The sequence below is a fragment of the Pyrus communis genome, chromosome 2 (genome assembly GCF_963583255.1).
Source record: "Pyrus communis chromosome 2, drPyrComm1.1, whole genome shotgun sequence".
Lineage (NCBI taxonomy): Eukaryota > Viridiplantae > Streptophyta > Magnoliopsida > Rosales > Rosaceae > Pyrus > Pyrus communis.
Genome location: NC_084804.1, coordinates 6,151,066 through 6,165,828, shown reverse-complemented (window position 1 = coordinate 6,165,828; position 14,763 = coordinate 6,151,066). Strand labels below are relative to the sequence as shown.

The window sequence follows — 14,763 nt, the reverse complement described above, 5'->3', positions numbered from 1 at the left end:
TATATTATATTAAATCGACACAACAATTGAGACAATAAGACCCATTTGTAATAGTGTTCAACAGCAGGTTAGGTCTCTCTCTCTCTTCATATGATATGCACATATAAAATACAGGAGATCAACTGCTAACTAGCTATCTTTCTCCTTCGAAATGTTAAAGTTCATCCTCAACTGTGTAACCAACAGATGCATTCAAAAGCAGTACATTTCCCTATTTGTTCGCTTAGTTTAAAAAATTTAATATACAGCTGTGGTTTGGCAATATCTAATTATTATTTATATATTTTATATATTATCCATGATCAAACTTATTTAACTTTATGGAAAACTCATCAACTCGGGCCGCAACCTGATCGCACTGCACGTGCAAGCTACGTGTCTTTACACAAATATAACTTGGCAGAGTACGTGTATTACTTTCCCTTCCTACACAATTTGCATAACTGGTTAATAAAAACTGTAAGTTTAATTTTATGCAAAAAGAGATAAACTTAGGGTAATGCTATTTACGTACTTATTTTTACTTTTTATATATTTTTTTAATTTCGAATCGTTGGATCAAATGAATTAAAAAAGATAAATTGAAAATAGCATTACCCTTTGATTATTGATACGATTGCGAGAATGAGCATGAGTCTACGATATGAACAGTATTCCCCCCCTAACATTGAAAAGGAGAAAATCAAAGTACTGGTTTGTGAATTATGACTAATTTGTAGTTTTAGTCTACAAATTAAAGATCTATTATAAGTAGTGCATGAGTTCGACAAATGTGAAGCGTTAGTCCTTTACGATAACCCCGTAAGAATCTTTGGCCAAAATCTGAGGAGTATCTTTAAGAAGAGTAAATTAGAGAAGGGGTCTTTTGATATGGGTCCAATTTTATAAGCTTGTTCTGATATGGGTCAAATGTATTACACAGTCATAGGTGAGGTCTAATAAGTAGAGCAATCATCCACGTCAGTAATTAAGGTGTTCATACTTTGATTTCAAATTACATTAATTGCCATTGAATGTTTTATTAGGACTCTTCCAGAAATTGACTTGAACTTTAAATTACAAATCACGGTTTCAACAACCCTAATCCACTCTTGTTTTGAATATTCCTTGCGATTCCTACGGATTAGCATCCAAATTTGAATTTCGAATTCGTATGAAGCTATTAGAACTATAAGGAACATCTCTGTAGATGATGAAAGCAAACATGACAAATATCTGATTTGGGGTTTTTTGGTTTTTGCTACCTGGATAACAGGTATGGCACTTCCCCACGAGATTTCAAATACATGATTTGCGAGCTTTATATGTGATTGTGTTATATAAGTATTGCTCCACTGGCTTTTAACATTGATTGTGTGTTCAGGGGCTTTTGACATTACCAAGATGGAGGACTGCACCTTATTGTTGAAAACGAGAATCATGTAAAATTACATGTTTCTAATCAAAAAAATAAAAAATAAAAAATGTATAATTACATGTTCCACCAGGATAGGTGGTTATAATACGATAGGTAGTTTAGCTTGTACAAGTACTTATATGACAAATAGTTTAGATTGTAAAAATACTAATATGACAGGTAGCTTAGATTGTAAAAAATCTAACAGAAATTTGGGTTATGCCGTCAAATAGGGAATCTAACATAAGTAATTAAAAGCCTCCTTAAAATAGATTGATAAGTATTTCAAATTCAAAAAAATATTATCAAGAAATTGGAAAGCAGAAGATGAAAGAAACTGAAGAATTACTCTTTTTTATGATGGATAACTAATGATGATACAAATCTACAGCGTGGGAAATTTGTAGACAACGTTTAAAAGCTATAAAAGGGTAAAATAGTGATCACAGTGTAAAAAGGTTAACCTAACAACAAAAAGTGCTGATATTGTGTCCTAGGACCTAAATAAAAAATAACTAAAAATTGGACTAATCCTAATGTTGGGCCATAAAATTAGATCTATTTCAAGTTACCTCATTAAGGAGTTGCCTGTATGCTCCATTTAATAAGAATCCTCAAAGAATTAGTGTCAATAACCAGTGTTCCATATTTTGTTGAATACATGTATAGCTATAATGAATTTTTAGTTTATAGATTAAAGCTACAATTGAGGACGAGCTTTGGTATAGTAGAAATGTTGCTTATTTATGACCTAAAGGTCATGAGTTTAAGTTGTCGAAACAACCTCTTTGTAAAGTTAGAGTAATATTATATACGTTAGACGTTCTCCCCAACTCTCATAAAACGTAAAATCTTATTGGTTTGAGCTGCCATTTTTAGATTAAAAGTATAATTCAATGATAGTTCATTGCATCAATTAAGTTATACATACTTTTAATTAAGTACATAATTAATGCCAATTAAAATTATTAATTAAATACCGATTCCATCAAAACGTCAGTACAGCAATTCATCACCCACCTCCTCTTGCTTTAAACAAAAACAAGCCATCGCAATAATTAAGCCAAGGTGGGTGGGATGGTTGTGGGTTCATACATGGCAGTGACAGTTCGACGTTCTGTCATCAAAGCATTATCCTCTTCTGACTTTGTCGCAGCATCATTGAACTCAACTTGCAGATAATTTCATCCCCACCGAATTTCAGTTCAGCCACAACTTTTGAAAATTCCACCAGAGATTTTTCTTTTTTTTTTTTTTTCGAAAAAATCCACGTCAACTTATCAAAAATTCATTTTAACGTTGTATTTATACGCAAAATTATGAATGAACTATTATTCTTTTACCGGACAAACTTACAACATACATGCATTTTAGCAATATTTTACACTAATTGTGAAAATCCTGTGTTCGATACTTTGTAATCTGCGTACTTACTTGAACGAGGCCATCGGTAGGTAAGGTACAATTTTCAACTAGCCTCTTCTGAGTTTGAAAGAAATGGATAACCGTGGTTCGTCACTAATTGCTCATCTTTTTAGGGAAAAAAAAAAAATTCGAATAATGTATCATGCTTTTTGTCAAACATAATAATATGATTAGTTGTCACAATAACATCCTCGTTTAATGTAATATCAAAATCACCAACTAACAAAGAATTATCCTTCGTTCTTTCACTATCGAGAAAAATCCCTCTTACAATTCAACTAATATGATCAAAGTCTTGGTCAACTCCAGGTGGGAAATTAAAAAAGTGGTCCATTTGAACAGGCAACTTGGATAAAGTCTTTTTCAACTCCAGGTGGGAAACTAAAAAAGTGGTCCTTTTGATCAGGCAACTTGGACAAAATATATCATATATGAGTGCATCGGATTATCTTAGATTGAATTAATTTCAGAAATTAAATTGAACTGACTTAAAATGAATTAAATCGGATGAAGTTAATGAAATATTTGATACATTTTGTTGTGCTTTGACTGATGCAAAACTCTCTTGGCAGCGCAGATTTTGCATTGACTTTAACCAATTGGAGTAATGGTCCATCAACTTTAACCTAATTGGAGTATGGTCCCCCAACTTTAACCTAATTGCAGCAATGATCATTCTACCATGACTCATTTTGACGGAAGTTCTGACGGAGTTGACAAAATTGTTCATAACTACAGAAATTGATGAATTAAGGGCCAATGGTGACAAATCCCAGCACATGAATATGTGTATGTAAGCACTCGACTTCGAATGGTGATTATATTGAGGAAAAGATCTGGACCTTCCACTCTCGTCCTTATGGCTGTGTTTTTATTGTAGCAGTAGGAAAAACCAAGATGGATATTCATCCAAGACAAAGGAAAATCAACAAGAAAATAAAGACAGTTAAACTTGGAGTTTCCATCAAAAGCCAAAGGAAACTGCACAAATCTGCACAGCCCCACGCTAGTTCCTTACCAAGAAATCTAACCCTTCCGCATGCCACTTAGGCTTCAACCGTAAGAGGATTAGAGAGCTATGTTTAGTCCTATAGTCCGGCAAGAAATTATACTTTAATCAACAGTGTCAGATCATATTTTATATCATTTCCAACCGAGGGGGTCAAATGGCGATAGGCCAAAATAGCCTTTTGACAAAAAACCATCTCTAACCAAGAAGGCCAAAGGGCTATAGGCCAAACATAATTTATTATTTTAATTGAATTAGTATAGTTAATTAAATTAAATTACCATATTAAAATAAGATTTTCGAACATATTAAAAGATTATTGAAAGAGGTGGCCATTTGAAAATTATTGAAATTGTCTCGGTCAAACCCATATCCTTTATAAATACGGAATTGGATCCTATCCGAGGCAATGCCTCGGGATCCTCTTGATCGGACAACACAGATCGTTAGATTTTGATCTAACAGTTACAAACAAAAAGATTCCTCTAAAAGTTATAATAATTGTATTCGTTGAATTAAAATCCAACGATCCGTGTTATCTGATCTGAGCATCCGAGGCATTGCCTCGAAGAGGATCCAATTCCTATCAATACCAACCCAAATCTAGAGATAGGTCATATACATACAAACGAAAAACAATTTCCATTCAAAATATATGCTACAAATGGCAATTCCAAGGCTTCCACATATCTTACAGCTTTTAGTTCTTTTGGTTCTATCTACTTCATGGGCAACTTCAGCTGATCCTGAGAACTTTGTTCATTGCCTTCTAAACCATTCCCAACCTTCTCACCCGATTGCCCCAGCAATTTACTCTCCCAACAATGCTTCCTACTCATCCGTTTTGGAATCTTACATCCGAAACCTCCGATTCAACACATCTACAACCCGAAAACCCTTCCTCATCCTCACTGCATTGCATGAGTCCCACGTGCAAATATCCGTTGTTTGTGCCCAGATCCATAACTTGCAAATGAAGATTAGAAGTGGAGGCCATGATTACGAGGGTGTATCGTACGTGGCTGAAGTTCCATTCTTCATCCTCGACATGTTTAATCTTCGGTCCATCCACGTAGACATCAAATCCGAGACTGCATGGGTCCAGGCGGGGGCTACTCTTGGTGAAGTTTACTATAGAATTGCCGAGAAAAGCAAAACCCATGGCTTTCCCGCTGGTGTTTGCCCTACAGTTGGCGTTGGAGGCCATTTCAGTGGCGGTGGATATGGTAATATGATGAGAAAGTACGGCTTGTCAGTTGACAACATAGTTGATGCACAACTTGTGAATGTGCATGGTGAACTTCTCGACCGAAAATCAATGGGAGAAGACCTTTTTTGGGCCGTTACGGGAGGCGGAGGAGCCAGCTTTGGAGTTGTGATCGCGTATAAAATTAATCTTGTACGCGTTCCAGAAATAGTTACTGTTTTCAGGGTTTCAAGAATCCTGGAACAAAATGCGACAGACATTGTCTACCGTTGGCAATATATCGCGGATAAGCTTGATGATGACTTGTTCATCAGGCTTACCATGGATGTTGTAAATGGTACTAGTTCAAATAATAGTGGAGGAAACAATAAGACTCTTAGGGCTTCATTTATTGCCATGTTTCTCGGAGACTCTGAGAGGCTCCTTTCAATCATGAACAAGAGCTTCCCTGAATTGGGTTTGAAGCAATCTGATTGCGCCGAAATGAGCTGGGCTCAATCTGTGCTTTTCTGGACGAGCTTCCCAACTGGGACAGCTACTGAAGCTTTGCTTTCTAGAACACCTCAAGTTCTTACACGCTTGAAGAGAAAATCAGACTATGTCAAAAAACCAATTCCAAAAACTGGTTTGAAGTGGATTTTTCAGAGAATGATTGAGCTTGAGGCACCAATGTTGACCTTTAACCCCTACGGCGGAAAAATGAGTGAGATATCGGCGTCGGCAACTCCATTTCCTCATAGAGCTGGGAATCTTTGGAAGGTTCAGTATGCAACAAACTGGGACATACTAGGGACCAAGGCAGCAGATCATTATATTGAATTGACAAGAAAGCTCCACATGTACATGACTCCTTTTGTTTCCAAAAATCCAAGGGAAGCCTTTTACAACTACAAGGATCTTGACATTGGGATCAACCATAATGGTAATGGCATTTCAAGCTATTTGGAGGGGAGAGTTTATGGCATTAAGTACTTCAAGCATAACTTTGATAGGTTGGTGAATGTGAAGACCAAGGTCGATCCTGGTAATTTCTTTAGGAATGAACAAAGTATCCCAACTCTTCCACACTAAAGAGGAAATAGTTATAATAGCATTATAATTGATTTGGTCATTGTTTAGCTTGTTTGTTATGTTTTTTTTATGTATATCTTTAATATTGTTTGTAAAATAAAAAATTGTACTCTATGTTTTAATCAGCCAAAGAAATGAAGAAGAAGAAAGATATTGCTTCCAATATTCCAATTTGTTAGTACTTAATTATTACAAGTTTCAATAAAAATCACTCCAAAAATTGAAAAATTAGTAGGTTTTTCGGGGTTTCACTTTTCTATCTTCTTGTTAAAAAATTTACATGTTCATTTAAAGACATTCCGTCATACAAATTTAGTGGGGACTAATTGGCTTTTTTCTAACTTGCTTTGATCAACATGTTGTAAAGTTGAAGGCAATATTAATAGTGATTAGTAATGTAGATAAGTAAATTTTAATTGAATTATAGAACTTTGACACAACAATAGTTGTAATTAGATTATAAATACTTCCAATAATCTAGAAATAAGTACCACTAAACTAAAATGATCATATGCAGCTTTCTGCAACCTTACAAAATGCCAACTAGAGTTACAACCATTGAAGGATGATTTGTCATATATATTATTCATATTCGTAATTTTTATTTGCTATTAAAAATTAATGCCATCCAAGATACTAGATAGCGGGCGTTACATTGGCAATACGTTGCAATGTTCAAATAGGGAAGTATTTAAACAAAAAGAAGAAAAAGGAGGTGATCTTATACATTTTCTCATTTTACATCCTTGTTTAATATGGCCGTTGAATTGAATATAAATATAAAAAAAATTAAGTGACAAAAATAAGGGAAGAGGATCCTCTTTGAATTCTCTTTGTAGGAATTCGGAAGTTCAATTAATTGTGTCTGTTCATCGTACATTATACGGTTAATTTTTATTAGGTAATGTTTATATTTAATTTTAAGTAAAAAATTATAATTTTTAACCGTCCAATGTACGATGAACATAAACAGTGTATACCTTTATTTAATTTTGGCCATTAAATAAAAAAATAAAAAAAGTCACATCTTTTGAAAATTCTTCTTGTATATGGGCAGCTCATCATTTCTATTTTCTTCTCTCTCTTGATGTGGAGATAAATAGCATATATAAAGGAGTTTGCTTCAACTGAAGGGATACCGTGATCATATATCAACAAGGAAATATATCCGCAACCCAGTTTGCCTATCACTGTAAGTCGGAGGGAGGCTATTCGCAGGCCTTAAAAGCCATTTACAACTGAAAAATAAAACATAATTCTGTCCAAAATTATAGTTCTATAAAAAATTATTTTAAAATCAAGTCATATTTATATATCATCTTCATCTAACCAAAGGGGTTAAACATATCCATTTAATAATTTATTTGTTTTAAGCTTGTACTTTAAATTTATTAGTTAATTTAATTAAAATATCGTTATATGTTTTCAAATATAACTATTGTATTTGAATAAATTATTGCAACACTGATACTTCTTTGGCTAAATAATGACCTAGTGGATTTCATAGAATTATAACATAGTTATCTGTTAGTGATGAGTTTTTCAATAAATCAGACCATTTTTTTACTTTTAAAACTTTAACCCTCTCTATTAGAGATTGCCTAAGTGACCTTTGGCTCCCTCCTTTTTTTATTTATTTATTTTTTTTTTTTTAACCCTTTCCATAGATTGAGCCTCAATTATTTGACTCCCAACTCAATGATGGAGCCAAGTACAAGGCTCCTTTGAGCTATGGTATGGGGAGAGTTTTGGTTCTTTAAGCTTAAAAATATTAAGGGAAATTTTATTTACACCCAATAATTCTCTTTTTACACCCAACTTGAAAATTTTGTCCGGCAAACTTACCTTTTTACCCTCAAATACAAAATTGACAAACTTAAAAATAAATAAAAAAATAAAAAAGAACACAAACGCATAAACCCTCCCAACCACCTACAATGGCAGTAATCGGACATGATTCCGATTGTCATTACAAAAATTGTCGTCGCCGACCTACTCTTTATCTCATCAATGTTCTTCGTGCTCGTCTCTATGGGACTAGATTTTGGTCCGACTACTATTTTCTTAAAAAAAAAAAAATTAATTTTAAAAAAAGGGATAATGAGTGGCAAACCACGGTTATTAATTGCTTTCGGAGCCCAAGAAGACTTATAGAGGCATTTCAGCCCCCTCTGACCACAAGTCTGGCTTCCACACCAGCAGTGGATTTCGAACCCGTGACCTCTACACATTTTTTGTAGTTTCCTTAAAATTTAATGGACCAATTAAAAAATAAATAAAAAACTTGCAAATTGCAGCTCAAAAGACCGGTGTGATCCTGCAATTTGTGGAATAAGGATGCAGTCCCAAACGTGGACAAGTTGAAAAGCTATATATGCTTTCAAGGATGAAAAAGCTGGTAGTCATTTGAAATTGGATGAAGAAGGAATTGATGAGAGACCAAAATTTGAGAGAGAGAGAGAGAGAGAGAGAGAGAGAGATCAACATCAGAAGCCCTATATTTTTCTGACGAACCCAACTTAGCTCAGGCAACACGATCTCCCGATTTCGTTGAAGGCCACAACCCTCCTCCATTATCATTTTACCTTCTTCTCCACCCTCCATTAATCCCTCTTTTCGATTTCCGGCAACCCACCCAACCACCAACTGGGGCTCTCAGGACCACTTCGACCCACTCATTTGCTAGTTGACAATATCATTCTACACCCATCTTTTCATTAGGTCTACATAAAATTTCCCAAATATTCATCATTTAGCTATTTTATAATTTTAATTGTAATATTCCACGTAGGGAATTAAAATTTTGAATATTAAGGCTGTTTTTGAGGAAAAAAAGAGCTAATAAATGTTAAATAAATTCATTACTTTAACCAATATTATAATTTAAAGGTAATAAGTTAAAACTTTCATACAACAAATGGTTTCTTATTTTATTCACTTGAAAGTTTTGATGTTAGAAGCTTAGAACACACAGTATGAATTCCTTGCTTCAATTGTTACTTTCAGGTTTACTATTATATAATTTTATGTAGGCAACAAAAGATTGAAAAATTGATTTCATAGTAATAATTTTAAATTAGCCCTCCTACAAAATAATTACTGACTACACCATTGTCCTAACTGCGTTAATAATTTTATGCTTGTGGCCCCAAACCCTTTCCATAGATTGAACCTTAATTATTTGACTCCCAACTACTTTAATAATTTTAAGCTTGTGGCCCTAAACATTGAGGATATGTACCTCCACGTACTCCTCTCCATCGTGCATGAACAGGGGTTGACTGTTGAAAATCAAAATAGGGCAGATACAACACCAAATCAGATTACTTTCGAAAATATACACAGAAAAATAAAATAAAATACTGATTAGCAAAGAGTAGTCTCTAAATTGTTTTCGAAATTGAGCGTGGACAATGTTTACCGATCAATCGGAGGACTTAATTTTTTTAATTTGATGGAATATTGGGATTGAATTATTTACAAATAATTAACATTATATATTGTTTAGAGAATGGTTATTTAGCAATTAAGCATGATTTTATTTGATTTTGCATGACGCGGGCTTTGAGTTTTAAGCGACGTGTTTCACGGGCTTTGAGCTTTAAAGCAGACCTCACTCAGTTCACTATCTTGAAGACTCTCCCAGACTCAGACTGAATCTTCTCTCCTCAGTCCTCCCTCTCGTATCTCGATCCCTCTCTCCCAGAGTCCAGGCTGACTGTCATCCCTCTCGATTCTCAGTCTCTCTGTCAAACTCGAAGGGACAAACGACGAAGTCAATCTCTCTCTCTCTCTCTCTCTGTCGAACTCTAGGGGACGAACGATGGAGTCGAACAACTCGAAACGATGAATTAGTCATGTCCTCCATCTGACTCAGACCCATATTTGCAGGGAAGACGAGTTCTGCTGACGGACCCTTTCAGTTTCAAGGTATTATGTTTTAGGGATTTTGTTGGTTTCTTGAATCTTGACCACTGTTCTGTTCCAATTTCAAATCTTTTGTTGAATTGAATTTGAATTTTCTGTTGGGTATTACTAAGATTATGTTTGGTTGATTAGTGGAACGTTTCATGCAAATTGGGTTTGAATCTTCTGTTGGCAATTTATGAAACATGTATTCTCCTCTCTGAGAACTGGGAGAAGGCTGCGATTCCTGCCTTGTACCGACTTACAGTAATAATTGGACCTGTGGAAAACAGGCCGAGTTAAGTCCAGTTCCAAATCTCAGAATTCATATACCCACCTCAGCCTGCCTCGTTGCATTTTAAAACAGGTCCGGTGTGGTCTTTATAAATTTAGGCATGGACCGGTAGGAAAACCAAGATGGACATTCATCCAAGACAGAGGAAAAGCAACAAGAAAATAAAGATACTTTAACTTTTAGTTCCTTACTATGAAATCTAACCCTTCCACATGCCACTTATTTTCCTCCAAAATAACAAAAGCATGTCCAAACATATAATATTTTGCATATATGTGGATGTAGTTGCAACTTATACCGCCATGGATGTAGATGTACCAATATTAGCATAGAAATAAATAAATATTTATTTTTTGCTTTGAATTTTCTACAGGTCAAAAGGGGGAGGTGACTTGTGCATAATTCCTGCCTGATGTATTCTTAATTTGGAAATTGTCTCGCTCAAACCCATATCCTTTCTAAAACCCACATTTAGAAATAGATCTGTAAGAAACCTAATTGGACTAAACTAAATTGTATAAGGAAGATATGCAGTTGCCAATTGTATAAACTGGTGGGAGTTGTAAACGTGTAAAACTGCTTCCTATAATCAAGGAATACGTGGTGATTATGATCACAAAACAACTTGCAATCTGAAACTGCTAATAATTGTAAAGAACCAACACTCCATGATAGATGGAAGTTGGCAAAGGTTATACTTATAAAAGGACTCCCTGCTCACAAAGAAAACGTTTGGTAATCAGGGTCCTATCACCATTGGAACATAAGGTCTTGAGTGAGTAGAAGAATTCTTATGTGTTACCAGTAAACACAGCCTGCACCAGGTTTTTCAGTTGGTGTTGATGCTGTCTTTGTTGCTGGGCAGATGGGTTCTCAGGTATGGTCGATCTCTTTTTAATGCCAACTCTTGTAATGTTATATATAAGATATGTTGTTTGTGATCCTTGTTGAAGACTAACAATTTATAGTTCCTACATTTGGTATCAGAGCAAGGTTAGTCTACTTGGATTCAAACTTAATTATCTTAACATTTATACCTATATCATTAACTGGGAATATTTGTTGTACAGGGAAGAAAATTGCCTCAACCTAGCCCCTATTGTTGGCATCGGTGATTGTTGCCTTGATTCATGACAACATCTAATTCCCTACATCATGGCTGCCTTGGTTAATGATGGTTTCATTTATTATTTTGAGGCATTTATTTATGACTATTTTGATTTCTTGGTTCATGGTTGCCTTGATATATTGTTGCCTAATTCCTAATTACAAGTTCCTGTAATGTTTCTTGATTGTTTATATATGCAAGTACAAGTAAAAAGACGATTAGGTCACCAAACTTGTGAAACCCAATCTCTGCTTAGAGAACCTGCATGTGGCGTTCATCTTGGTTGAAAAGACACAGAATTAGGCAAATTCTACAAAGAAGGGAAATTTTGAATGGTTTGTTTTTGTGCAATGTTGGATGCTTGTAAATTTTTCTCTTCATAAGCATGCGTATTTTTTATTTATTTCAATTTTCTTCCTTGATCTCCTTGGGTGCATGCAAGTAAAGTTGAAACTAAACTATTTTCATGCACTGGTTGATGGTGTGTAAATGAACATTGCGAGAATGTATCTTGGTAAAATTATACTGCAGTGTGTGTGCTATCAGCTGCTGTGATTCTTCTGGTAAAGTTTCCTCGTTAAACAACATATTGAGTGCATGCTCTGGGACATGACAAATCCAATGATGTTTTTCATTAGTTTATTAGTATGATTATATTGTTGGGGTTTAAAAATGCTTCACTACTTGGAGAGGTTTATCTTACAAAGAAAAATGTAACGCAGCGGAATTGATAGGCAAGAGAAAGAAAGAATTCTCAAAGTATTACACAAGGTTTTTATTCACTCACAAACTTAGTACAAAAGGAAACACTCAAACACTCTTAGAAGCTTTGTTGCTTCTTCTTACTTCTTACTTGACACTCTCACTTCTTGCTACTTTCTCTCTTGGTTGTTCCAAATGGTGTGGATGCCTTCTCCTTTTATAGGCATGGATGGAACCTTGGAGAAGCATGAAAACATCATGCTAGAGATATCTAGATAATTCCACTACCTTCCTAAGCTAGAATTATCTATACTAATCTTGTATGTTGGTGGAATCCTCACCATTCTTCTAGACTCTTCCACCAACTTGAACTTTGCTAGAATTCTCTAGCATGTGCATGGATCTTTCTTTGTGTATGGGCCGGATCAATTATCTTTGGGCCAAGACAAGATTACAATTCAACATATATCCCATTTATTTAAAAATGGAAGATGAAGTGGCTTTATGATCTGAATATGCAACGTGTTTGGCTGCAGTGAGAATGCATTTTTCATCTATTTCTGTTGTGATCAATATAATGATCCGTATATTGTTGGAACTATATCACTTTGAGTTTTATCTTTTTTGCCACTATACTAACAATTGGGTTTGCAGTAAATGTTAAGAACAATTAAGAACATTGTTCGATTACAGTAAAGGAAGAATGGTTGGGGTTTAAAACTCAAGAAATGTTCACATTCTTTTCCAAAGAAGGGGATGTATAAATTGTTGGTGGTTTTAATCAGTGTATGGCATCATGTAGATCAGGCCATATTCTTGTCCAAAGACTTGTAATAATTGCATGATAAGATCCTTGAATGATGGCTATACAATGAAGGTCAATGTCAGTTTATATCTCTTGCCCAAAGGTGTGATATAAACATGCATTTAACAATCACTAATGATTGTTTCAAGTTTTCCATGTCTTCTTAAGATAGTCCTTGCAGTTTTCCAGATGATTTCAACTGGCGTATCAGGATAGATTTAAGGACTGGGAATCTTCACGTTTTGAGATTGTGCCGCTGCTGTGTTATGCGGGCAGAAGCAGATGCTGAGGTTTTCAACACTAATAATCTCTATACTTGAACAAATGTTTGAATAAATCTTCACCAAAGTGGGATTTTATGGAAATTTTGGTCTGGGAAAAGATGCATGAAGTGATTCAATTTCTAAGGCTTTAACTCTTGTTGACGATGAAACCAAGCGAAGATCGCAGGGCCTCAGGAAGATCTTACTGGCCTCGGTCTTGCCCATGGTGGCGGAGACGACGTTTCCGGTAGACGTTACGAAGACTTCCATTTTGCTGCGATAATGACTGCTCCAACGATCATGGATTCAATTGGGGGAAATGCCGAAAATGGCAAACTCGTTTCTCGAGGAGGTGCTGGACCATGTGTTCTCATTCATATAGATGGACCAGGACCGGAACTTGATCTCGATAGTGTGTGCAAGTTGTGGTACGAGATCAAACGATGGTGCTGGCAGCGGATTTTCGGTAGAAACTGCTATGCCGTCAGCCCTAAGATAGTGATAAGGCGATTCCTGGACGTTAGATTCATCGGGCTCAAGGGACAGCCTCCATGCACAGACTTCAATCTGGTTCCCCGAGATTGGGTTGGTACGTGTACCCTTGGATCGCCGTCACTGCTACCAATTGCAGGGTTCTCTCTCTTGGGTTCTCGGTGCATTCTTCACCATCTCCAATGGTATCTCCAGGTACTTGTATACTATCGTTGAAACACTACTGAGTATACCTATGCAAACCCTTTTCCCTAATAGCATATTTCTTCCAGCCATGAACATGCACTTACATATACGATAATTGAATAACTGAAATGCAAACTTTTCAACTTGCACTGCATTAAACGAACCTTTATTGTACTCATGCATGTGTGTGGATTCTCAAAAAGGGAGCCATGTTTATACAATAAGTCTGAAAGGGTATTCATGTATTGTTACTTGAAAAGAATAGTATGTAAAGTTGGTCAGTGCTTCGGTTCGGCATAGTCATTATGCAGTTGGCCTTCGTTGTTTAAAGGAAGCTTGGCAATTTAAGCAGAAAGACACAAGGATTTTCTACGTACGGATCTTACAAAATGATAAAAACTGGGCACTACTATTTATCTACATGTATCTACGTACAACAAAAAAAAAAAAAAAAAAAAAAAAAAGAAGCAAAATATAGAATTGGTTCGAGTTCGATGTCCGTACAATATTGCACAGTGGTTCTTTATTATTTTGGATGTATTAGTATGTTGTCATGCTTTGGTTTCAATATGTAGTGCCATATTCTAATGTAAAGTAAATTATGTGGCCAAATAGAAACTACACATATCCTGGAACTACTGGAAGGTTCTCCTACTTACCATATTAATGGTTGAAGTTTTATTTCAGTTATTGTGTATATGTACAAATATATGTATGCAGTATATTGAAATGTTGTGGACTGATGAAAGATTCAGACCGAATGAGCTTGGTATTATAAGCATTCCATTGAAACTAAACAAAAGCTTTACAATGGTGGACCAATATGATTAGTGGGAGCTTGGAAACAGAGCTTTAAATTTGTTTCGGTATTTCTATCATGCATAAGTTATTTTGGGCG

General features: G+C 35.3%; 1 protein-coding gene across 1 annotated transcript; it reads left to right on the top strand.

The window, feature by feature from the left end:
- Positions 1-4,372: 4,372 nt before the first annotated feature.
- LOC137726420 (berberine bridge enzyme-like 8) lies at positions 4,373-6,270 on the top strand. Its single transcript, XM_068465348.1, has one exon. The coding sequence runs from the start codon at positions 4,486-4,488 to the stop codon at positions 6,106-6,108; it is 1,623 nt and encodes a 540-aa protein (XP_068321449.1). The 5' UTR covers positions 4,373-4,485; the 3' UTR covers positions 6,109-6,270.
- The last annotated feature ends 8,493 nt before the right edge of the window (positions 6,271-14,763 follow it).

Coding starts and splice junctions, on each gene's coding strand:
- LOC137726420 (XM_068465348.1), top strand. CDS start 4,486: ATGCTACAAATGGCAATTCCAAGGCTTCCACATATCTTACAGCTTTTA.